The sequence below is a fragment of the Falco peregrinus genome, chromosome 3 (assembly GCF_023634155.1).
Source record: "Falco peregrinus isolate bFalPer1 chromosome 3, bFalPer1.pri, whole genome shotgun sequence".
In the NCBI taxonomy this organism is placed as follows: Eukaryota; Metazoa; Chordata; class Aves; order Falconiformes; family Falconidae; genus Falco; species Falco peregrinus.
Genome location: NC_073723.1, coordinates 81,460,705 through 81,488,186, shown reverse-complemented (window position 1 = coordinate 81,488,186; position 27,482 = coordinate 81,460,705). Strand labels below are relative to the sequence as shown.

Here is a 27,482-nt window from a genome sequence, read left to right as displayed (position 1 = left end):
TTTGTGCCAGATACATCTGTCAGGAATAACTGAAGCTCGTATCTTGCCTTCAGATACAATGGCAAGCAGAGGACCCTTTTGGTTTAACTGTCTATAATATGGTGGTTTGGATTCTGGGAAAGGAGATAAATTTTACCAAGAGGTCAATTAAGGAAAAGTGTATGTTTGAGCATGCTGACAGAATGACATCCTCAACTATGGGAAGCACTAATCAGTCCAGTTCCAAGACTGATAGTTTCAGATTTTTTGGTGCCTCTGGTGAGACAGCTTGACCCTCTGTCTGCCAAAGAGGCGCCTGTTACAATCCCAGCTGAACAGGGATCAGCCTCTTGGGCTGACACTGCTGTAGGGCTATGTAGTGTTTCTGTCTGCTGCAGGAAGTAAAGGTGCATGGCAGCAAAGGAAACAGTATTATTTTTTACAGCTCATGTTAAACAGCCACCACTGCTAGGATGAAAGTTGTGTTTTGAAGAAAAAAGGAATACAAATTACTTTAGAATGGAGTACGATATTCTGTGGGAAAGTCCAAAACAAAACTGCAGTCCATACAATCATCCTAAAGAAGACGTGCTTTTCTAAACTTGACTTTAATGTCACTTTTCCTGAAATCATGTGCAACAATATTCTGTATTACAATAAGTGTAATAAATTGTATATTCATACATATCCCTTCCAGATATTTGTCACTTTTTGCTTGAAGACGTGGACCGAAAAATTTAAGTTCCTTCTGATTAAGACAACAAATTGGAAAAAACAATCACAAATGGAAATATTTACGCCATGTCCTGCAATTTTGGAATTGTCTCTGTTTTCTTCCATATTCTTATTATTTCTTTCCAAAGCGTAGTCCCTTCTGTAAACTGTCGTTCAATATGTAATCCAGTGTTTTTTCTCACCATTTCTAGGTCTGTAAGGAATCATCTCTGTCAAAAGCTTGACTACAGAATTATTCTCTATGTGTCTTGTCTTCCATTGTTCCCTTGAGACTTCAAGCTCAGTATTTGGAAATCAAATGCACAACCGTCTCTTGGGTGAAATGCAATCTGGCAAAGCCACTCTTTTAAACAACTCATCAACTCTTTAGCATCTAAGGAGGGCAGTATCACTCATTTTAAAATAAGGATTGACAAAAATAAAATTACTGGAATGCATTCCTCCCCTTTTTCTTTATTCTTCCAAAGGGATCACAAATATTTACAAATTTAACTTTATTTTGCAAAGCTATAGAGTGATATTTTATCAAATTATTTTTACTTTACTCAGATCTCGAATGTAGCATTTAAGTTTGTAATTAGATGAAAGCATTGCATTATTATGCCCCCTTTTATAAATTCAAGAACAAAAATAATTGTTTGTCTCATGGTAAAACAACACTTGAAACATACCTTGTCAGATTACAGATTTTCTATGCTAATTCTAAAAAAAAAAACCTACTGCTATCTAGAGGTCTGAACTCTGATTGATTTTAATTTAAATCAGTCCATAGAAATAGTGGGTCTGGCCTAAAATCTAGATCAACGAGTTCTACCCAAGCACTAACCTGTTCTAGTACTGGTTACCTTAACAGAATTGACAGGATCACAGCCCAAAACAGTATGGCCTAACAATTTTATAAAACTAAATAGCAAAGTTCTAAGTTCAGTCAGAGCAAAAACCATTGTAACAGTAGTTAATACTTTGTACGATAAATGAATTTGTCACTTACCACAACACTCTGGACAGTCTGGATGTATTAGAGGATTCATTCCATACCCTGGATAGCAGCGATCAACCCATACCATTTGCATCATACCTTCAATGTAGTATATTTCAGGCAATGGTTCAGAACTTCTCCTGTGAAGTTCCACTTGTTTCTTAAAAAATCTCTCTATAAGTTTTTTTGCCTAAATTGAAACAAGTGATATTTTTTTCAGAATCTTTGATAGAAAGAGGTCAGAATACAAAAAAAAAAAAAAAAAAGATAAAAGAATGTGAGTATGAATAATGTGAGTATGGATTACGATTAAGATGTGCCACTAAATCTTTTGATTGTAGCTGAATGGAAACAGGAGGACAATCTGATATTCTTGGATATGCTGGTTTTAATTTAGATAAACCATGATCAATTAATACAATGTCTTTGAAAGTGTTCAGGATTATACAAATAGAACTTTAAAAGCTAATCCATGGCAATTCTGCCTACATTAGACATCTGTAGCCCAACATGAACAGACCTGCCGTTTTCCCATCTACCTAGGTACTATTACTTAGGTCCACTTATATTTCAGACATACTTTCCATCTTTATTAGCTACTTCTGTTCAATAAAAAGAGAATGCCAAAGGTCTCCTGAAACCAAATTAAATAAAGGGATTATTATTACTGTCTCAGTGAAATATAATCATGGAAGGCTAATTCTCTTACTCAAACAGATTTGCAAAAATGCAATCCTAGATAGGAAAAACACTCATTTCAATCAGTGCAGAACCAGCAGCACAGAATCACAGAAATGTTAGGATAGAAGGGAGCAATAATTCAATCTCATCTACTCCACCTCCCTAGACTAAGGCAATATTTGTTTTTAAAAATCCTTGAATTTTGCTGGAATTTTGGACCATATTTTATGAAGTGTCTTCCACTGGAATATTAAAGATTTTAAGTCATAGTATTTAAATTTAAAAATGTGACTTCGAACTGGCTAAAATACATAAAATATGTAACAAAACCCAGACCCTTTAGCAAGTGACAAAGTCTAAGAGTAAAAAGTACATAGTGCTTCATATCCAGACAGTGCTTCATTTGTATGCAGGGATTAATTATATATATATAAAGCTAAAAAGAAAAAGCAAAAAAAAAACCCTTGTTGCTTGGCTTGCAAGTTTCAGTGCACATACAAACTGGCAAAACCAAATTTATTCATGCTCTCCTAACTTGATCTTCTTACCTGTATGAAAAAGATGAACTTTGATCGTGACCTATCCCCACAAATTTAGGGTTTTTTTAGTGGACCGGATGGAACCTGCTTAATAAGCAGAATGTTATTTTAGACTCACCCCTCCACTGGTATCACAAAGCATGATTTGAACACCTGCTCTTTCTTGGTATTCCTCCTGTACTTCCCATCCCCTTCCACCTTTCCCTTTCCAGAACCTCTAAATTAACAGTTAACCTAGTAAGCAAGACTGGCTTCTGGTTCTCTACTGTAAAGGACAAATGCCTTCAAACAGCTATAATTCTCCTAGTTCAATAATAAAATCACTCTGAAGTGATGGAAAGGCACTCCCACTGCAAAACAGCATGTTTGATATTTATAAGATAGCACATATTCAAAGTTTCCCAGTTGTCTTGCCACTTTTCATACTCTTAATATACTGTCTTTATTCCAGACTGATAGTGTGATCTGCCTTACCCGTAATGGCAATAGAATATTAGCAATTATAACTGTTACAAATTATATATCCATTAAAATTTTGGTATCAATTTATTAATTTACTAAACAAAGTTATGTTTCATTTTTTATGTTATCCTTTATTGTGAGAGCAGCTTATTATGTTAGTTGCCGTTTTATTCTTCCATCTGCTGTACCTTGTTTAGTCTGTGAGATGAATCACAAGCACTTTGCTGACATAATCTGTTGTGGGTTTCTCCGTCTAAGGAAGCAACTGTAACAAAACACAATCTATTTATAGAAAAACAAAGTCAAGGAAATCAACATTTATTTATTTATTTATTCATTCATTCATTCATTCATTTATTTATTTATTTTCACTGGTTTAAGATTCTAGTCATTTCTGATGCAAGTATTTGGGACTTTTTACCATATTCCAGATGTCTAACTTGCAATAATTTAAAGCAATCACAGAAGTTGTCCTCTTACAGAAATTACAGGTCTATACCTAATTTTCAGTATACTTAAATATTTTATGGGAACTCATTTCTTTGTAAATTCTAATGGCATGGAAATGTATAATTCTGGACTCTTCCCAGATTTCTAAATATCTGAATTCTTTCAAAAGAAATACACTACTCCCTCTCTAATTACCTGCCTGCCATTGTGATTTTATGAAGGCTCTGGTTTTAAAATAGTCAACCAGGAACCCTAACAGTTCAAGCTTCTGTTTCTGTGATACACTCAAGTTTTCTCTCAAGAACAATCTATCTACTGCTTTTAAGGATTTTCTCTACTCCCCCCACTGCACAAGCACATCAGTTCCTGTGCCTCACCCACTCAACCCTTTACATTCTCATAGGAATGCCTATGACACACAGAACCGAAGGAAGATTTCAGGTATGGACTGAAGAAAAAGTGTAGTTATGTTTTAGTAATTCATTTGCGTGGGTCCACATTCCTTATCAACTGACTAGTACAAACATGTTACGGTGAAGGCCTGTGAAATAGTTAACTAAGCTGCTGGACTGCTCTCCAGAACTGACATTAAAGAGCTGCCATATTAGGAGTAAAATTACCTGTTAACATGTGAATTTAACTCCTTATATTGTAAGCTTTACCTACCTTTGTCATGGAAGTAATTCTGAAACACCAAATGCTACTTAGAAATCAAAAACTCTAAGACTTCAGGCTACTTAACAACATGTAGTTTACCACTAGGTCATATCAAAGTTTACATCCACCTCTAACTGGAGAATTTCTCCTCCTAATGCTCAAATATTCTGTAAGGCCTGCACACTTGCTAAATCTAATTTATGTAGGCTCAATAACCTTAAAATTAACCTTAACTAACTACACTATCAGTAATGAGACTCTTCAGATACGTCATTGCTATCCACTACAAATACAGTTTTCAAAGAAACACAATAATAGTTTTGTTGGTTTTATAAGCAACTATATATAACTTTCAAGAAAATTAAATTGGAAAGTGGAAATGAAGCGTAATTGGTATACTTTGTTCAGAAAGGGATCTTTTCAATTGCATGTCTTGATACATAGTGACTACTACATCATATGAAAACAATGGTCTTTTTAGAGCTGAAATAATTAGAAACAGTAAGTTAAAGAAAATATTGCATATGTACATTTTTACATACATTCAGCTCAGCTCAACAATTATAAACATCTCTTTGAGCGTTAGATATCTCTTTTAATAGCAGAGTACTTTAAGTGAACTGAACATATATTGGGATTACTTTACAGGTTCCTTCAGACCTCACTCATAGCATAAAGGAGTTGATAGTTTCTTTTCATATAGTTTCAGAGTTCAGAAAGCATATTCTGAGAGCAAGTCTCAAGAGAAAAAATACCTCCTTTGGATTGACATGGCACAGATCTCTGACTTCCACAGTTAATGCCTTTAGTGAAAAGCTGGTAATGGAAACATTTTATGAAAAAAAAATCATGTTACAGTGAAAATGTATTTTTAGTAACTAAACTTTATCAAATGAGGGTAGGTAACTGTGAGGTCTTCATTTATGTGTAAACATAAACTCATTTAAGTATAAACACCCCCAAATATCAAATATAAAATTTTATAATTATTACAATACATAATCACACTCAGTAAGAATCCTTTAATATCGCATAATATGGTGACTTCTTCCCAAACCACCTAATGGTTTGCTTTAAATCAAGCCAGCTCAGTACTTTTAGCAACTCAGTTTTACCCAGTTCTCCTTTAGGCTCCTTTTTTTTTTAAAGAAATCAAAAATTATGAAATCTCCCTCTTATCGTTGTTTTATTTAGACAAGGAGAAGTACTGAGGTTCATCTCATTTAACTTTTGTTCTTGAAAATTAGACATCCAGCCTTAGTCTGCCATTTGGAAGCTGTTTATAAAGACCAAGGCACATCCGTGGCCTGATTTATACACCTGTTGTAGGTGGGTAGATTAAGGTAATCTGGGGAGTTACAGAATGCACTGTATCACTTTCCTTCCTATGGTCATGTGCAACAAGGGACATGATAATGTTTTATGATACAAAATTAAAAACATATTGATCTATCCACAGCTATAAAATGTTGTACGGCTCTTCTGAAATAATGTAAAATAAGCACTTTTGAGTGGATCAACTATCTTTTTGCTATTGACATGAATTTCACATGCAATACTTTGCAGCATTTTTACAAGTAAGAAACTATTATTAACCCTTACATTCTCCATATAAGCAGCAAATCCATTACCTATAAAAAATCTAACCATTCTTTAAAAGTAAGACAGATTTTTACCTGAAAATGTAAAGAAGATTTCACTCTGTAGACATCTTCTCTACATTTTTACCTGATGGCATTCTGCCTTAATTAATGTAACCTCACAAGAAAGTTCAGCAACAAGTTTGCTTAGTACCTGAAGCAATGCTTTCTCAAAAGAAGTGTTATGAGAACTGTTGGAGGGGGCTGTGTGATACCGGGCTGTGAACGCATAGTAACTTCTAGGTAGGATGAGAATAAGCTTCAGGAAAAAATGTGGAAAATGATGAGGAACATATGTGAAGGAAAAAGAAAAGTAATATGTGTATTTGAAAATAAAATTGCCAATTTAAATCCTCAATTTATAAACAAAACTTATTTTGCACCCCCAGAGAATTTTTGATGATAAAATAGCGTCTGCTGGACCAGTCAGAAACACTTACGAGATTTTTACAAGTGAACATTCTCATTTATATCCATAGGTAAATCTTACTCTTTATTAATGTAAGTTTTTAATTTTAAAACCAAAAGGAGATTACAGTAAAGGGATCAGGAATATGAACTCTACAGTTAAGAAGCATAGAAAATACCCTTCAGTATGTGACCCAACATTTCATCTCATACATTATGGCCAGTTATCGTAGTATGTTACATAGTTTTTAGTCAGCTACCACAGAAGTATTTTAAAGGACTTAAAAACTGAATCCTCTTCCCCAGCGATCAACAGAAGATGAACTAATAAGATGAACAGGAATTCCTTCTCTGTAAGCAGAAGTAACTGAAAGAGCTTCCACATAGGTATGAAATTTACTTTTATGGATAGATCAGCTATTTCACCTTTACTGCAAAGCTAAATGCACATCTGGGCATCTTTTACAAATAAGCCAATGTACCATAAAATGCATGTTTCTAGTTATTTAATGATAACCACACTACTTACCCAAAGCTGAAGATGAACAGAACACAATGTTAAATAGAAAACAGGAGAAGAAAACCCTGAAGAACAGGGGTCATGGTGTGGTTATAACCACAAAAATGAGAAGGAGAGGTGAGGAAGAAAGAATGAAGATACAGAAAATAAACCAGCTGAAGGAAGCAGCAGAACATCCAAAATATGGTACCCAGTTAAGACTGCTCATTAGATCCTCTACCTTGCTTTTGCCTCCCCCATTTCCCTTCCCCTGCTGCTGCATATTCCAGATTTTTCTATATATGTATGAAACTTGAATTTTGTATGCTAACATTCAGATTTATCTTTGTTGAAGGATGTAAGTCTGCATTACTGAAAACTGTTAATCTTTTCCATCAAAACTGTTTCAAAGAAACTTTTTCCTTTCCAGTTCTGTCAAGAAGCTAGCTGCTAAAAGTCATGGTTATTTTGTATGAAGGCTACTGTACCAAAGTAAAATTAATTTACATCAGAGGTTAATTTAGGTTATTGTGCTCTACCGTGTTTCTAAATGAGCACTGGTATGCATTTTAAATTCAAGATCAGACACAGTTCCTGCTAAAGGCAATAGAGGCTCTTGCTTACATCTCCACAAGAATAAAATACCCTTTACAGAATAAAAAGAGAGCTAGTAACGAGTAAATGACATTGCCTTTACAATCTTCCACTTTATCAAAGACTTTTTAACTGCCAACAGAAGGAAATGTAATCAGAACAGGAAAGAATAAGCTACAAATATTGCATCACTAAATGATACGTACTTAAAAAACAAAATCAAGTAATAATTAAGGCATTAACATGTGAAATAAACCCATATGGGTGTGCTAAAATTAGCCAGTTTAAAATTATACTATTTTAATGTCATTACGGATTACTGCCTATTCAGTTTGCTACATTTCATTATGTTTTATGTTTCTTTTTAAAAAAGAACTGTATTCATAAGTTTCTCAGTCAGCCACTAAGCTTCATTCAAGGCTTTGTAAATTACATTAAATGAACTGCCTGGTAGTAACAAATATTTTAAAAAATTTCCCATAGAATGTCTTTACCTCTGCAAATTAAATTCTGCAAATAAAACTTTTTCAAGGCAACTACACACTTAACCTGGATTGATAACTTACCATAAATAAGGTATTTTATTACAAGGTTTTTATGAGGCTGCATTGCTGTTAGCTTATAAACAATGGAACATGTGTAAACTCCACTCAGGTTGAAGTGTCTCAATATCAAAGTTCCTGTGGTTGATATTTGCACACTGGTGTTTTCTAGTAAACACAATAATGAGATAAAGTTAGTTGTCATCATGAGAAAATGCAGAAAGTAAGGGTCCAAATGGTTATTTACTGTTAAGCTGTGTACAAAATATTACGGATTCAGCTGAAGAGACAAGACTCAGAAACTGCACCTGACTGGGTGTCACTCGATTCAGCCTTACACAATTGTGCCTTATCGCTGCTGTGTTTTAGGTATTCGTTGACAAAGCAGTCCTAGAAACCTGGGTTTATTTGATCTCAGACATCTATTGTTCTCTTCCATAACTACTTCCGAGAGAAAAAAACTCCCAGAAAAAAAGACAAAGTGGGTAAATAATGTCTTTTTTTACCTCTATATAGTCAAACTGACTACTAACCTTTCAGAATTAGCTGCTGACGGTGTTTAACACGCAGTGAATTTCAAAGTAGGCAAGACAGGATGTTCAAGTTAAGCAACTAGTGCATAACAGACCTTCCAAAAAAGCTATATGCATATGTCAAAATGAGAATCGTGTATGTTTAAGACTGTAAAATAATATTTCTGTGTGCAAAGATATGCGTTGTTATGGTGTCCAAAGTCTTAAGACAACTCCTTAGTTCAAGGCAGAGAGGAAGCAGGATCCTGCTTCAAAGGAAAAATCATAAGCATGGCTCTTTAACTAGGTTTTTAGAGAAAGAAAAGCACTGCTTAAGGTCAGATTTGGGCACTGATAATAAGCCATACAGTTGTCACATGTAGCCTGCATGTGGGTTACATGATGACAGTTGATGAGTCCCTTCCTGACTTGAGAAGTCCTCAGGCAGTATGGATATGAGCTTCTCAAATAGTAATATGCAGCCTATCCTGCTGTCAAAGAAAATCTTGGGAACCATGAGATTACAGTCAATTATAATACATTCAAGGTAAAATACTCACTTTGATAAAGTATTTTGAGAACGCATTCCATTTCACATGCCAAAAAAAAAATTGTTTTAACATCCTAAATAATTTAGATCTTTTATGTAGATGATGGAAGTGTAGACAATTAGTGTGGTGTGAAAACAGCATCTTTTTAGACTGAAATAATCAATACTAAGGGCATGAGATCTATACTACACACAGGGCTTTTGCTTCAGAGCAGTCCTAATCTAGTTTTACAGAATAGGCGTGCGTTATTTCTTGAAGCAAATCTTTCCAATTAGCTTCGTCCAAAATTAATCCAGTTTGTGCACTTGAAGACCAAACCATGATCCAAACAAAATGTGGAAAGTGAGTACAATCAAACAATTCATTTCAAAGCCACACTCCTATTCAAACTAACATGTTATTGTAGATGCATGTTGATTTTCCTGGTATGCCATACTGGGGAAAAAAATAGCCTGACTGAAGTGCATCTTTTTACATACTTGACAGGAAGGTGTAGGACAACTTTGTTCCTCAAGAAACCATTTAAGCTTTTAATTAACTTTATTTTGTCATATATATCACTGTGTTTAAAAAAAATAATCAAGTACTGGTAAAAAAGAGTACTATTAAAAAGACTGAAAGTGCAAATTCTTGTGTGGTTTGGGATTCCAATTCAGTCTCAATTAATGGCAGGCTGTCTTTCATTTTTGGGATGATGGAAAGGTTTTTAATCTGATGATTAATGACTAAGGATGCTAAGTCTATAAACTAGGATGTAATTTGCTACTGTATGCTGGAATAGCTATCAGATTAATATCGCCAGAAAAACAGCATAGATTTAAGAACTATAGTTCTGATCTTTGGTGTATGCAGTTGCCCTGTGTGGGCCAAAAGCAACACCACCATTAGTTGACTGGGTAGCTGGAGCACCTTAAAGATACATCATGGACAACTTTGCTAAACTTATAAAATGCATTACTGAACTACAATGACAAGGTCTGCAAAAGACAAAGCTTGGCAATCCAGTGAGGAGGTCTGGTCACAATTTGTTTTGAAGGCACATCAGCAGAAAAGGCTAAGTAAAGTGTTCTTTTGATGGATTGAGGTACTGACTTTATTACAGAATTTTATCCTACCTTGAACACTGAATTCTTCATATAGCAGAAAATATCACAGTTTTGACAAAGTAACCAGTAACTATTTTAGTGATATGTCTGTGTGTAAAGAATCTCCTTTTGGATCACGAAATCAAGAGCCTGTCATGTTGTTGGTTTGTGGGGTTTTTTCTTCTTTAGTTTTACAAAGTAAACCACATTTAAAATGCCTTGCTCCTTGGGATTATCTGGATGAATACTGCCTACTCAGATGAGTTTGGGTTCACAAAATAGACTTATCTTTAATTTTATTTTTTTTAAAGTGATTAAGCTATCCACCCTTTTTTTAAATCCAGTATTTTTTCCATGATATTTCTCTGTAGCAGGTTCAGTAAGACAGGTGAGCAGGATTTCATGTCACAAAATGTAAAGTAAATTATGTCATATAATGGAATATGCCTCTAATACACTGGAGGCATTTCACATGCATGATGGACAAACATTGACGTAATCACATTCAGAGGTTCCTTGGAGTCAGTGAAAACTGGCATGATTTAAAACAGAACAGAAGTTCGTTTTTTAATTCTTGCTAAGAGAAGAAGCTAGAACATTTTCCAGGATCCTCAGGAATTAGAAGGATGCAAAACAGAGTTATTCCTGTGAGAATTATGTTACAGAGACTAAATCCCTTAACTTTCCATACCTTTGTATAAATATATTTAAAACTAAATGTTCCTATATTTTAGTTTCTCTGTTTATTATACTTAAAACCAACAGATTGATTCTCCTTCCAGTTCTTTCAGTGCAAAAAATAAAGTTACTGCTCATCCTCCCACACCATCTCTTATTCAAACCAGTTTTACAGTAGAGCAACTTCTTCATTTTGAAATTATATATTAAGAACAAAAGTAAATGACACCAGAATCAGGCCAATGGGCTTTTCAGAAACGGATTTTTCAGACTTTTAGGAACAGCTATAAATCCAGATCATAAATTCTAATCTTCAGATTGAACTACTGAGCATGTTCAAGTTTAAATATGCAATATCTGAAGATGTCCAAATATATCATTTCAGTGACTAATTATACATGTATAGAAACAAAAGCTAACACGGTATATAATAAACTTGAGCTCACCTGACAAGTTTCTTAGGAACGAAACATATTCTGTTTTGTAGTCCAGACGGGACTCTTGACAGTCACTCAGGAAACATGTGTAAGTCATGTATCAGGTACAAGGATAGCATGAGTATACAGATAGACACATCTACAAGCAGCTTCATATTTCTTCTGATTCTCTATTCTTCCCTCTCCATAGAAGAGCTGTTTGATACACCAATAGTACGATTTAGAATATCTGGGGTGTAACTTGTAACTGAGACCTTGAATGCAGGTATTTAATCTGTCAATGGCTTTGTTTTACGAAACTGTAGTACACACTTTTTTCAGCCCTATGACTGGATAGTCACAATCTTCTGATACAAATAGTCCTTCTATGCATATATTATCTGGCAGTGTGTATGAAAAGCAGTAACTTTCCTGTAAATCCAAATTCCTAGGTTCATTTTGGCCAAACGAGAACAGGCCTATTCCAATGTTTGCGTTTGGAAATAAAGATGGAAATGCTTTCTCTTTTCTGTTCTATTTAGCTGTTAAGAACACCATCAAAAATGCTGTTTTATGCAGTAAAACTTTAAGAAGCAATTATTTTGAAGGTTTTTTTCCTCCACTTAGAAGTATATTTTGAAAATCTCTTATTCTCAATGAGCCCAACAGCTGTTTAAAAACTTCAAAGTACAATTTTCAGACCTCACTACAAAACAGTCACTATGCTAAGTGAAGAAAAATTACTTGCTAATTTTTAAGTTGTAATGATTTTAAATTACATTTTGTGCAGTATTTAATTTTTCATTACTCTTTCAACTGCACATAAGTGGACTGGAACTATCTGTGAACAAAGCTGCTTGTTCAAAAAGCAGAAGTGTTTTTTAATGGCTACAGAAACACAAGTGTTTACTGCTCTTTGTGAGCTTTTACTGTAGTTGTGATGTTTGATGTATATAGCTAGACTTTTGGGCCACAGAACACCTCCTTAGGGTATGTGTCAAGGGCTGGTGTGCCTGAAAGAGAATCTGGTTTTTCTAACTATGACAGATAGTACAATAAAAGATAGGCTCTCTTCCTACAGATTTTATGCTTAAGTAATTGTTTATTTTGTAGCATTCCCAGAAGCTTATTTTGTTGGTGTTTCCTAAAACTCGATTCACAATTCTACATTTCCACCGAAAGGATTATTTTCTTTCCTATGACCACACTGAAAAAGTATGAAATAACATACCAAGCAAGGTTTATGAATCCTAATTTCCCACTGTTATGGAGATTCTATTACGATATATATTATACTAACTAGTCACACCAAAACCCAGATAATTTTTAATAATTAGAGAGGATTACACCATTCTAAAAGGACGCGGAATGATCAAATTCTTTTACACAGCAAACATTTCCTGAGCTAGAAACTTTAAATAGGTTTTTGTCTGTTTATACTTTGAATCAAAAACAAAAACAAGGAACAGAAGAATGTGACAACAGCCCTAGCAGACTAAGAAGTATATTTGTGATATTTACCCAAAATTGTGGTGGCTGCAGCTGAAATCCTCTCATTACCACTTTTTTAAAATAGGAAATTACGTCAGGAAAACACAAGCTTTCTTCTCTTTCTGAAATGTTTGTTGCCCATCTGCTGCTGATTCTAATACACCTGAAGTCGCCACAGAGCCAAGAACCCCTACCACCACAGCATTTTTGCTAGGTAACCAAGGTTGGCATAGCAACTTGGGATACTACTGAAGCAATCTGCCCAAAGAGATTTAAACACATGACGATACACCTGATACTGTGTCTGTCATGCACCACAGACTGGGTATCAAAATATATCAGTTACAATGCAGGACACTCAACTAACCAGGATATATCCACCCCAAGGGAGATTAGCAGTTTCATGTAAAATGACATAGCCCACAGGTTTAAGTACAAGCAAAACCACCTATACCACTTTCAGGCAAAGAATGCTAAAAATTCTGAGGACAAAATCTGTTAACAGATTCAGAGCAAAAATACAGGGTAGCGTTAGATATCACAAATCTGCAGTGCTTTACTATGTAGGTCAGCACGTAGAAAATTAAGAATGAAGAGTCACTATGGTGTAAATGGTATTTTAGACTGCGTAACACGAAAATATAAAACCAAGGACAGGGTTCTGATAGACGAAACACTGCCATTGTAAAAGGATGAATGGTTCATAACCTAAATTGTAAACTAAGATATTAATCATGTTTATAAATACATCACAATGCTTATTGTTCTTTTTAAAAAAATGAAATTACTCTAAAGGGTAAATGAGACATAGAAGGAAACAAAAAACAGAACTCGGGTTCCCTGCTCAGACTTGCGATGATATTTCTGATGAGCCAGTCATGATCTCTAAGCAGTCCTTATTATGTGAGAAAAATAACGTATATACAATTAGTCCAACATACTCCATGCAGAAACAATTATTTGGGGTTTTCATGCCATACTATTCAGATTAGGACAATTATATCATTAGAGGCTTCTTTCTGAAAATGAATGTTTAAATTCTCTGCAAGAAGATTAATCAGAAGTTGAAACTGGCAAGGGCTGTGAAGGGCCAACAGAATCACATGCAATTGAGAAAAGGCACTGAGAATGTTGGCCCCAGGCTGAATGGGGCTGAATGACCTAGTGACAAAAGACTTGGAAAACACTGAGGTATGCAATGCCACCTTTGTTTCTCTCATACCTAGCAAGGGCTGCTTTCCAGCCCTGCCCCAGGTTTTAGCAGAGTTTAGGGGAGATGCTACAGGGAGTGCGACGTCAGACACTTACTTGAGCTGGACATATACAAGTCTATAGACCAGAATGAGATATATCTGAGGATGCTGAGTGAGCTAATTAATGACTGTGGTCTATTTTGATGGTGATGACATCCCCAATGACCAGAAAGATCCAAAAAAAAAAAAAAAAAACAACCCACCATAAAAATAGGCAAGGAAGAAGACCCAGGGAATCATAGTTCAGCCATCCCCACCTCAGGCCCTGCAAAGATGACAGAACTGCTGGAAGTAATTTCCAGATGCTTGAATGACAAGACAGTGACTAAGAACAGACAGCATCAATTTGCCATTGGCAAGTAATGGCTGACCAGCCTGATTATCTTCTGGAAATAAATGACTGCCTCTGAGGATGAAGGGAAAGCAGCACATGTCATATACACTGAAAACCTATAGCAAGGATTTCAGTATGGTCCTCCATCACATCCTTGTAGTCCAACTATGGACATACAGACTAGATGAGTGCAATACAAGACGGATGAAAAACAGCATCATCATTTTGAAGACTGCTCTACCAAGCAGCCAGTTATGAAGGGCTTTCCTCAAGGCTGACAAAAGCACCAGAACTGCCAACATCTTTACCAGTGACGTACACCACAGGACTGAATGCTTTCTTGTCCAGTATGCAAAAGACATCAAATTGGCAGGGGGGGCTGGACATTGCTGCCATTCAGTGGGACCTTGCATGACTAGAGATATAGTCTTCCTGAAACCTCACTAATTTCAGCAGTTACAAAGGCTATGTCCTGCAGCTGCGTCAGAATAAGAGGAGCAACATCTGTTGCTGGGGACCAGATGACTTGGGAGCAGCTCTGCAAAAAACGTACCTGGGAGTCCTGGTGGATTTTAAACTCATTATGAATCAGAAGCACACTTTTGCAGCAGTGAAGGCTATCCATATACTGGGCTGCATTAGCAACAGTATATCCAGGAAATCAAATGAAGTGATCATTCTCTCCCTACTCAGCATTCATTTGGGCAGTCTGGAACACTGTGCCCAGTATTGACTCCTCAGTTCAAGACAGATACTAACAAACTGGAGCAAGTCAACAAGAAGGTTTCTGGGATGTTTAGGGAGTTGGAGCATAGGACAAGAGGCAAAAGAAACTGGCATTTTTACACTAGAAGAATCTAAGGAGGGAACTGGAGTCCTTCACTACCTAATGGGAGATACAGGGAAGAATAACCCATACTTTTTAAGAGGTGCACCACAAAAGGACAAGCAGCAATGATGACAAGTTGCAATCATGGAAATTATGATTGAAAATAAGTAAAAAAAGAGGAACAAGCACAGAAAAGACAGAAAATCTCCAGGGATCGAGATTTCCCAAACTCATGTGGTCAAGGCCCTAAGCAACTCTGTACCTAAAGGTAGCCTGTCACTGAGCAGACAGTTGGGCTATATCACATCACCCATCATCCTATTGTTCCGTCCTTGCAGAATGCTCCCAGCTGTCTCTCAGCGCCACAAAGAATGTCATCCTTGGCCCCTGTTGCATCCAACATGCCCTGCTCTATCTAGCACTTGTTAGAGATGGCACCATCCTCTGCAAAGACTTGCAAATGTGTTTTAGTTTGGTTATCCCACCACTTTCTGAAAAGTCAAAGTTAATTTATATGATACACATACAAACACTCACAATGTATCCTCAGTTACTTCTCCATTTTACATTCTCACCTTTATGCTTCTTTGGGGGTGGGGTGGGGTGGGGGGGTAGAGAAGAAGGAAAGAGGGTGCAGCCCCAGGATATGTAAGAAAATAAATCCTTACCTGAAGAAAGACCACCACCTGGTCCATTCCACTGGAATACTGGATCAATCAGTTCTAAATTTTGCAGATGATTTGTCAGACATAAAATACATGGACTGTTGTGATTCAGCTTGACATACACTTTGACTGGAAAAAAAATATCATTAGCATCAAGTAGTTACCAATGGTATCCTAACAGTGAGCTATACAAATTTCAAGACAGTGGTTCAAAAATGACCTTGAATGAAGTTCTGATTTTGGGGCTGGTTCTCTTATCCTCTACCATGAAAATGAAATACCAAATAGATAGCAGGTTTGTTTTCTCCAGAAAATCTTTCTAGTTCTAGGCTTCCCTGGTTGTGTAAACAAGAACCACGGTGCACAGTAATATCTTCCTGAATAGATTATATCACTTAGTAGGTTCTCACAAGCACAGGCTTCTGCAACGTTGTGTCTCAAGTAGTATCCCCCACACACACAGAGGGTGAAGTTGCAGTATGTTGGTGTAGGATACTGAGACCTGAAAGCTTGCTGTTTCCATTCTATTAGTGATTGCCTTTTGTACCAGCGCACAATGTATTGGCTTAAAAAGGGTTTAGTGTTGTAGCTCACCAAATGGTAAGCTGCCTATTGTTTAATTCAGAGATAATGAGATTGGAAGCAAATTGAGTAAGGTAAGGATTTGCTTAGTCTTTTACCACAGAAATGCACCTGTGCATGTCTTATATGCCATCTTCAGCATACAGGTGCTTCTAGATCTTTGAATGTAGTCATAATCACTTCCATAACATGCAGGATTTCAGTGTGTACAGTCTGGTTTATTCTCCTTCCCACTGACATTTTGCAAAGCATGTGTCTTCTTCAGAAGTATGGGATGCCAGATACTTCTAGTGAAGTCTGAACTTGAATATACCATGCTCTGTATCAGGCTACCCTAATACCACTGAAAAGTGAAATAGCATAAAGCATTACAGCTACTACAACATTTGTGATCTGAAGAATCTGAAGAAAAATTAAAACTGAATCAAATAAGCAAATTACTAAATGTTATCTTACCATTGACTATTTCAGATACCCTGGAAGTGGAAAACAGTTCAAATATTTGTTGCACGAAAGGATTAACGCTCAGAAAAAGTTTTCACTTTTCCATTATGGCAACTGGTGGTAATGCAACCAGTTTTCCCTCCTCTCCAACTATGAATGTTTGCTTTCATTAAAAAATGAAAAGCCATTTGCATTCACATTACATTATTCAGTTGTTGAAAAAGAATAAAGACTTAGATATAGTATTTAATACATAAGAATAATTCCAGAATTTTGATACCCTTAAGATGAGTAGGTATGTCTATCCCAGATAATCCCAAAAATCAGGTTTTTTACAGTAGCTTATACTGCAGAAACCAGCAAAGTATATATATTCAATTGTACAATAGTATGTCATGGAAATAAATGTTGTTTACAGGTGGTGTTCCAGTTTTTAACCTGAAGCATGAAAATTAGTATGAATTCTACATGTTAATGCAATTGCCAATATGATTAAGGTTTTTTCCATTGCAAATCCTTAACTTTTTCTCAAAATTTACTAACCAACTGGCTTTAGCAGTAGTCTGTTGGGGCAAAATTGTATATATTGCATATCTCCCCCACTTCACATTTTGGGTTTTATTTCCACAAGGTTGCTTTGTTCTGTCTTAGAGCAATATGAAGAAAAAAAAAAAAAACACCAAAAAAACCAACACCATATCCATAACAAAAAGTAATAAAATTATGGTGCCATCATTATTATCATAACCTGCCAAGATGGTGAAGTCTGCCCTACCAATGTAAATTTTTTTAAGCATGTATCATAGGATACAGAAGGGCATTGTATAGAAAATAATGGCTGAAAAAATATCAACCAAGTATAACCTTACTCTTCTTGCTTTCAAAATAAAGTCTTACTCTTTTAATTAAAGTTTTTTGCTGTTTTTCTTATTTGTCCATATTCTCTCCATTATAAAAATATTTACCTTAGATAGTGATCCAAGAACATTTATGTCAGATATTTTAAAACTGCAGGATTTTAAAAGTGCAGGATATTATGTAACCAAATTTTGGTGGAAAAAAAAAAAAACCACCTCAGAATAGAGATATTGCATAGCACCTCAAAAGAACACTGAAGCAAAATCCAGTATACTCATAATGGTCTGTCCCAGAGAAGGTGGGAATGTTCTGCATTGATAACTAAATTGTTTAGAAACAGAGTTGGGATAACGTTAACATTCTGGTTTTGCCTTCTAACTTTCAAACTGCCCTGTGCCATTGAAGAAGCAGCCGTGTTTACAGACGTGAGTCAGAAGAGAGAAAAAGTATGCTGATAGGGTGAACCACTAGACCACTCAGAGCCATTATTCAAAATTAAATAATATTATAAGATAAAATACTAAGAAAAAACTTTAAAAACAAATTATTTCCAAGAACTGTTTCACCTTTGGACAAAAATTGGTATGTCTTTGTACCAAAACAAGGTAAAGAAATGTTGGGGTTTAGCTTTCCCCCAAACAACAGAAGTATCACTTCTAGATATGCTACTAGCAAAGCTGTTACTGGAGAACACACGTGGATAAAACTATGGGGTAGAGTATTACCAAAACCAAGCCAGCATTGCAACCAATATGCATTTAGAGAACAAGCAACATGAGTAAATGTATGGCAATGAGGAACATCCTAGTCTTTAATTTTATTTTCAGACCTTCCAATAATTGTTTTGTTTAATGAGAAAAGAAAGTGAAAATGTTATATTCTGGAGTTAGATGGACTTAACTTAGAAAGCAATTAAATCTTAATTCATCTTAATTTTTGTTATAGAATATAGCACACATTTAATGCTTCAGGTTCAGTGTATATAACATGTAAGGTGAGGTTGGAATACCTACAGTTGAGAAAGCAGTATTTCAGAGCAAAAGTCCAACAGCCAGGTGGAAAAATACACAGAACTTAGTTATTTTTATAACAATTACAGAAAATAATTCTCTCAGTTTCATAAAAATTATGAGCAAGAATAAAAAAAAACTATTGAAAAAATTCCAATGACAGAAATACATTCTGTGGGATGGCCTATTAAGTATACGTAAGTCAGTAGAGAACTGTAATTAATTAAACCGCTTAAACCCATTCAAAACAATTCAACAACAAGAGATATGATAAAGGGCCTTTTCTTGATATATTTTCACTAAAATTTGCAACATTATGTTTAAAGAAAAATACCCGGAAATACAACAGATCCCACTATTTTTAAGCTGTTGGGTCTTGGCACTGCACTTTTTAAAAATCTCCTTGAGGGCTGAACTGTTAAAAGATAAAACAATGACATTATTACAACTATCTAATTTATCTGAAAAAGCAAGCAGCATACTTCAGGTTGATCTACAGCCTTTAATAGACCTGTTCTTCAATGGCTATTAAGTTACTATCTGCCTGACGTCTTACATAACGCATGACTCTTACTAAAGCAAAAAAACCCAAACCACAATGGCAAAGGCCTAACACCAGAAAAAGTATCCTTATTCTTAACAGCACTTTAGACATAAGTTTTAAATATATTCATGTTTTACAACAGAACCGTTACATTTTAAATTAAAATTGTCCATAATGGGCAAAAAAATAGGGATAGGCACTATCCAAAATGAGGGTAAAATTCAGCTGCATTGTTTACCATACCCTCAGTGAGGATGTTAATCAATGTGTACACTGACCAATAATGAAGTAATGAACTTGTGTTCTGTCATGATTATGATTTTTTTTAATTTCCCCATGAAATGAAATATATTTTACGGCTATTTTAATTTGCATTTCTTCTATTTTAAACTGAAATTTAAAACGTGTTCATTAAGATTGCAAAGTTTTGCAAGACATAGAAAGCTTTGATAGAAAACTGAAGTATCTTTCAGGTGGGCATTCTAGTACAAGTCAGATCTCAGTTTCTTTTACAGAGTTCCCAGAGAAACAGAACTGAAGCAGCAGAAAGATAACAATGGCTAGTAGCCTGTCAGCATTTTGTGTTCTTTGTCTCCACCTCCTGCCTGGAAAGAACATGGGCTATTGGGAGTTGAGGTATGCTTGTGATTTCCAGTTTTGGGGGGGAATCTGGGAAAGAAAGTATATAACAAAGGAATAGAAAGTCTTGAATACAAAAGACAGCAATAAAATATTGAACATATCATCAGTAGCCATTATTTAATGAAGATGGGCTAAATAATTTACGTGGCACCAGATCAGTGCTTTTTGCTAATAGGTTCTATATTCAAAAAGTAAAAGCAACAGTAAAATACTCTGGTAAACTCGTTACAGATTAAGGCATGTGTTGGGGACAATAAAAGAGATGGGGTCAAGTGCCAGCGTTCTTTTGATTTATCTTGATTTAAGCAATAATGGGGAACCATCAAAGCACCCCATCTATTATACAAATGGTAACTGTACTTCTCTACATTGTTGTTATGAAAAACAGAAGTAAGGCAAATTCTCCAGCCTGATAGAGCAAGATAATCAAGGTAAGTTAAAAGAAGTGCTTGTACTTGTCATTTCAGAATGTAAGCGGAGTACACCATTGAAAATAGTTAGAAAGTAAGAAGAAATAAAACCTTGTGGGGGGGGGGGGGGGGGGGGGCGGGGAGAAGTGAGGAAAGATGACCATGAGTAATCATACATGATCATCCACAACTTCAACAAGCAAAATTTTTCAGATAACTTAATTTTCCCCAGATACCTCCTAAAAGGATTGAATGCTTTTTTTTGAAAAACAAAATGGATTAAAATTTTCTCATTGGAATATTTATGTTAAGTCTAGAATTCTGCTGCAGAAATGAAACTAATTTTTCACTAAAATTCACCTCCTAGAAGAACACGATCAGATTCTCCACTGATAAAATCAGCATATGCTTTGATTTTAATAAAAGTATACTAATTTATAGCAAATTTTAAATCCTACCTGAAAACCAGTCTGTTTTAAAATTCCTTCTGACACTATTATCTGTCCACATGGTCCATAAATATTTTATGAACTGTCAAGTTGATTTATGTACCATAATTGGAAGGGAAAAACAACCCACCAAACCCAAATAAATTAATGAGAGAAAAACTGAAAAAAATAATCTTTTAAGGAAAGTATTCAAAGTTTATCAAAAGGCAACTGAACAAATTCATCTGGAAAAATTAAGCACTGCAAACTGAAAATGTATGAGCACAGATCTATAACTTTATGCGATGTTTAGGCATTACTTAATCAATGCAGAAGGGTTTTTTACAGTAATAACTTAAACCCAAAGATGGAGCTCTTGAACTGTTTATTAAGAAAGAACTAGGAAAAGTGGAAGCAATAGAGTTACTGAAGGAAGACAACGTAGAATTTCTGGAATTGCTTTTTGGTATCTTCAGTGACATTGCATGCTAGATTTTGAGAAAGTCAGCTTAAATGCTCTTTGGTGTGCATACACATCTCACTTGCATAGCAGCCATTTCAGTCTGTAAATATTTCTATCCGCATATGAATCACAACTCTCATACACTCTTTCCTCTCTTTCTACACTGCCTTTTAAATTTTTTTCCAGCCTTTTTTTTTTAGGCTTCCTACTTGAATTCCTTTGGTCTCCTCCTAACAACCTGGAATTTAAATGGCACTTCCCACAGCAGTCTCTAGCACAGATGATCTTCCCGCTCTCAGTCTATTTTAAGAGTGCATGTGATCAGGTTAAAAAGATGTTTTTCATAGAAAAAGAAAGTATCAAGAGGACATTATGTTCCACAGAAAGAGCAACAAAAAAACAATAAAGGAGAAGGGAACTGTTTAAACTGCATTTTAAACTCATTAAATATATTATTCCATCCCTTCAATCTGAACCTGCACTTAAAAAGCAGTGGGAAAGCTCTTTCACTCATTTTTGAGAAAAATAAATGAGATTTCTGAATGAATTCCCCAAATTTAATTTTTTTAAGCATCCCAAAGCACTAGAAATATATAGGGTCTGATTCCTCATTGTCTTGTACTTCTTACAGGCATAACACAAGGCATTCCTTTTTCAGAAAATCACAGATGAAGAAAAGTTTTACATCACTATCAAACACATGGAAGTTTGGGGTAATTCACCAAGTCCAGGGTGATTCAAACGTCCCAGCTGCCTGAAAAGCCATTCCTGAAGACTGGAATTCAAGGATACATTTGCCATATGAAGTATTTATGTTACTTGAGGATTCATCAGGCAACTTTAAAATCTGATGGGAGTTAAATTCAACAGCTTTTCTACTAATTTATGCCACTGAAACAGGCCAAAGATCCTGCAGTGAGTTAAATATAAGTCTAAGATGCTAACACCCTGTATGATAAATTTAACATCTACTTGGCAGATGTATAAATTCTACCCAAACACAGAGAAATTCAGCTCATGTATTTCTGAGGAATTCTGCCTATAGGAGGAGGAGTCTCCATTCAAGATTGGAAGCAGCAGATGGATTGTGCCTGCACAGACAAACAAACCCTGCTGCTCCTCTCTGGTCGGAGGGACTTAGAACAGTGCCAGGTAAAGAGGGGTCCCTTCCCACATCCAGCCCAAAGGAGGAATCCGGGGAGGTTTTTACTGACAAAAGGAACGCAATGAATCCTGTGCCCATTGAGTTGAAAGGGAATGCCATTCACCCACTTAAAAGTTTCACTACAGTTATATATATTCAAGTATCTTATGCTATTTCATAAAAAAATCATTCTGAATCTTTTAGTCTTAAAATGAGCATTACAGTTGCAAAATTAATCTTCACAATAATTCATCAGAAAATTAAATTTGGTCTGAAAATTGCAGTTACCAGGAAACAGAGTTTAAAATGAGCCTTAAATAATCAAACAATCAATTTATTAATTAATAAAATACTGTATTACTAGAATGTTCAATTGGCATAGTTTCAATTCATTTATTTAGAAATGAAAATTCTATGAAGCAATAGGAAAAGATTTATTTAAGTTATGGTAATTGCTAATAGTTTTTTCAAAGTAATTATGTTTTGAGATAATTTTTGTAAAGAGATTTCTGCACCAAAAGAGTATATAAATAGCAATGCTACTTACTTAAGTTATTTTTGCTCAATCATGCTGATAGTCAAGTGTTTTTCTATATCCAAGTATTTTAATTACAGCTGGCATTTTTAAGCTGTCTATTGATGGTAAGTGCTGTGCAGAAATATTACCATTTCTATTACTAGTCATATGAAAGTCATACAGGAGAAACCAAACTTCAGTTTCCAGTCTATCTCAGTTAAGTTTAACCCCTTTGACAAAAAGCCTGCAAGATATGAACTATATTACGTATTTCAAGTGGGTCTTCATATTTCCTTTCAGACAGTTACAGTACTAACACATTTCATAAGTTAAAAAGACTTTTTTCCTTATCATATAGCAAGCTAAAGTTAAAAATTTTGAATCTTTTCAGTAAGATGGAAATTTCCTTCAGGTGGCTCAGAAAAGTCAAATGTAATTAAGACATTTTAAGAAACACGCTCCAAAAGTTTAATTATTCATTGAAGGAAAACCACATAAGCAAAAACTGTCAGCATTAGTAAATAAAAAAAAAAAAACAACAACAACAAAAAAAAGAGAGAAATCCTTAGAGAAAAAGGTTCATATTCTTTACATCAGTCTGAACTCAAAACTATATTAATAAAACCCCAATGCAATAAAACTGATCTGTCTTTTCTGGAGTTGACAATGTCTGTTAGGCCTACTAAAACCAAAGACAGAAGAAATACTGTGACATTTCAGTGAACAGATGCTGAAATACAACATATGGTTTTCCCTTTTCTGTCACAGAGCAGAAGAACTTTGAACTTCACCTCTGATCTTGCCCCTGGAAAAGACCTTGACTTTCTAAATGAACTGGTAAAACGCGATCGTAACCAGATTATGGAATAAGAAGACCTAGCATGTATGCACACTGATGTACAAATTAAATAATCTAATGTAATACTATCAGAAATCCTAAGTGATTTACTATGTTCAGATTTCAAAATGTCACTAGGAAGCAGAGACTGTCATTTCAGGCCATTCCCAGCCTGAGAGCTGAGGCCGTACAACTGAATTTCCCGCTCAGTGACAGCTGACAGCTGCGATTACGCACACAGTGGATACACGACCAGTAAACCAGAAATGTACCGTCGCGGTGCCTTATCACATAGCTGTTTCTGTGCATCAGAGCCCTCAACAAAGTGATGCAGCTCTTTTAGCTGAGTAACCAAAGTTACCAGCCACTCACTTCCCACGCCAACTCTTGGTGTTACACCCCCTCAGACAGTTTCTTTGGCACATAGGAAGGAGAAACATCCCTCTCCCCATCACGCATTGTTCATCTTTGAGGAAAAGGTTACTTAGTTAATTCTTCAGCTTTCCTGCAGCCATCTCCACATGTGGAGAGGAAGTTTAATCCCACTGGCGGATATGGTGGGTGTAGATGGGAAAAGCACTGGCAAAACCCACACGGGGAAAGCTGGGCTTTGAAGGGCACAGCTCCTCTGTTACGAAGCAGCACGGCCCCGACAACACCACAAACTTAAAAACTGCCCGGCTCCGAAAAAGGTCACTTATGCAGCAACACATGCACCTCTTTTGTAGAACAGTGTAAATACAGGAGGGAGGGCAAGGCCAAAGGCACAGGGAGGGAGGGAACTCAGGAGAACCGCGAACGCCCGATGCTGCAGGAAAGGCAGCGGCGGGAGGCAGCGAGGGCTCGGCAGCGCCGCCCGCCCCGGGCTGTGCGCCCCGGCCCTGCGGGGCGCGGCTGCCCGTGACTCGGCCCCGCCGCCCCGGCACCTCCCGAGGGCCCGGGTGTCGCCGGCCCGAGGCGAGAGGCACCGCCGCGCCGCTCCCCGCCGCGGGACGGTACCTGCGGGGGGTGCCCGCAGCAGCACCAGCAGCAGGAGGCGGCGCCCGGCGGCAGCCCTGCGCCCTGCGCCGCATCGCCACGGCCCCGCGCCCCTTCCTCCGCGCGGCGGCCGTTACCCGCCGCCAACGGCCGCCCGGCCCGGCGCGCTGAGGCGAGCGGCGGCCCCGCCCGGGGCGGCGCGGGGCGGAGAGGTCGGTCCCGGGGCGGGAGGGGGGGCTGCGCCTTCCCTGGCGCGACCTACCGCCGGGAGCGCAGCGGCGGGGCTTTCCCAGCCGCAGCGACAAGCCCCGCGCTTGCAGCTCGGGAGGGAGCGGGGCCGGGGGCTTTCACATCCGCAAACCCCAGGGAAACATCTGCCGCCGCGGCAGCGCCGTCGCGAACCGCCCAGCCGCCGGCTCACACGTGATGAGTCCCAGTCCCGGAACGCACCGGCACGGCCGCCCTCCGCCCCAGGGGCAGCTGCGTTGCAGCAGCGAGGGCTGCGGTGGCGCAGGCCGCACCTGGGGGTTCCCAAAGGTGCAGTGAGCTGGCTTCGTGCTCAGTGCAGTTGTTAAAAAAAAAAAAAAAAAAAAAAAAAAAAAAAAAAAAAAAAAAAAAAAAGAGGGCAGGGAAGTTTCTATTGCAAAACTAAGGAACTGTGCTGATCCAGTCACTGGCATGAGCGTTTACAGCTGTGCTGCTCAGTCTTTATTGTGCTGCTATAAAAAGACCATTAAAGTGTCTGGCGTCTCAGGACATTTGCATGTTCCTGTGGCATAAAGTCTATTTAATTTGTAAGTGAGTAGAGAAAGGAGTTTTTTTTATTATTTATTTTAATTTTTTTTGCAGGGGGGAGTAGGAGGTGGGGAATGAGCTATCTGGGAAGCAAATAAAACCTGCCGGGAAAATTTCATTGTATTGGAAGATTTGGTGTGTTGTTACTGTGCCAGAGAAAAATAATAGCTGTTTACATCAAAGAACCAGTAGACTGCTCCACAGAAATCCTGAAGCAAAATAAAAGGCCTACGTCTAGTAAAGAGGACTAGCTTGGACATACGACCAGCTTCATCCATGTGCTTCTTTAAAGCACAGATCACTTCTGAGAATTGACAGTAGAAATAATTCAGCCTTACTTGTTGAATCTACTTCCCAGGATAATCTAGACAGAGTCCCTGCCAACAAAATCCAAGATAACGCTTTAATTGCGTTTCACTCTGCAAAAAAAATGCAACAAAACATGAGTCATCTTTGCAACATCTTCCATTCTGCACTTTACCTGGGTCCCATGTCTTTGCCTCTCCTGCCATCGCTTCCTAAAGCTTTCCAGGAGAAGGTAAGCAGCGGGGCAAAAGATCGGTCTGCAACACTGGATGTTGTTGCTAGTGTAAAACTGATTATATTTGGTATGGAGATTACTGAGCGTCAGTAAATACAATCACCAGCATGGCCTTTTAAAGGCTTATTACTGACAGAAGTCAAATTTTGGAGGTATCTTGTCACTAACTTGAATCATAGGTTCGTATCATAGAATCATAGAATGGTTTTGGTTGGAAGGGATCTTAAAGATCATCGAGTTCAAACCCCCCTGCCATGAGCAGGGACACCTTCTACTAGACCAGGTCACTCAAAGCCCCGTCCAGCCTGGCCTGAACACTTCCAGGGATGGGGCATCCACAGCTTCTCTGGGCAACCTGTTCCAGTGCCTCACCACCCTCACAGTAAAGAGTCACTTTCTAATATCTAATCTAAATCTATCCTCTTTCAGTTTAAAACCGTTACCCCTTGTCCTTCCGCTATTACCCCTTGTCCTTCCGCTATTGGACGCTTGTAAAAAATCCCTCACCAGATCTCTTGTTGGCTCCCTTTAGGTCCTGTAAGGCTTCTACAAGGTCTCCCTGGAGTGTGGTAGAAAGTGGACACAAGATGTGTCAGACAAAGAGTTCTGTGTTTTCATAGTGTTGGCTTAGCCTTACAATGCCAGTACTGCATATACAGTATGCTCGCCTGTCACTTTTCTCCTGTTTTAGTTCTTGTGACCTGTGTATGAAAGCTGTCTTAATAAAGAAGGAAGCTTTATTTAGTTATTTTTGTGCTCCATCAGCAAACTACTCAAAAAACCCCCCTACCATTCTGCATAGTGTTATTACTGTAAATTTGTACTGTAATAAATGTTAGGCCCATTTCTGATTGAGTGTTAATCAAGAGCAAGTTAGGGATTCAGGGAAGTTACATCTGTGTGAGACTAACATAAATGAGAGAAGGATCAGAGTCTCTGCCCTAATTTTTCCTGACAAGACCACAAAATAAAGGCCCTCATAGTGTGAACTGAGCTGTCCAAATAAACGTTTGATTTTTCTTAAGTACCACACCTTTGCAGATGGCACTGAATTCATGCAGAGTGGACCTCTGTAAATCAGACCACTTTTGTTTAGATTGCTAATGAATACCGTCAAGCTTGGGATTAGGAAATGCTGCATATTCTGAGCTGAGACATTAATGGATTCGCTGACCTGATAGAACAAATGGCAAAACTCTGGAGGTAATCAGGCTGCATGGAAAACTCTGATGTCAATGTGATTTACTTATCCCAAGTAATAATTGTAAGTTTTCTGGTTTGCATTTATCTGTGTTTGTGCTTGATAAAT

General features: G+C 37.1%; 1 protein-coding gene across 1 annotated transcript in view; it reads right to left on the bottom strand.

Annotated features, from left to right (window-relative positions):
- Nucleotides 1-20,567, bottom strand: part of ZPBP (zona pellucida binding protein) — a 30,873-nt gene extending 10,306 nt beyond the window's left edge. The window contains 7 exon segments of the mRNA XM_027783842.2: nucleotides 1,706-1,883; nucleotides 3,564-3,640; nucleotides 6,159-6,358; nucleotides 7,053-7,054; nucleotides 8,173-8,333; nucleotides 15,983-16,108; nucleotides 19,208-20,567. Of these exon segments, the coding sequence (XP_027639643.2) occupies nucleotides 1,706-1,883; nucleotides 3,564-3,640; nucleotides 6,159-6,358; nucleotides 7,053-7,054; nucleotides 8,173-8,333; nucleotides 15,983-16,108; nucleotides 19,208-19,313 (850 nt within the window). The 5' untranslated portion in view covers nucleotides 19,314-20,567.
- Between the last annotated feature and the right edge of the window lie 6,915 nt (nucleotides 20,568-27,482).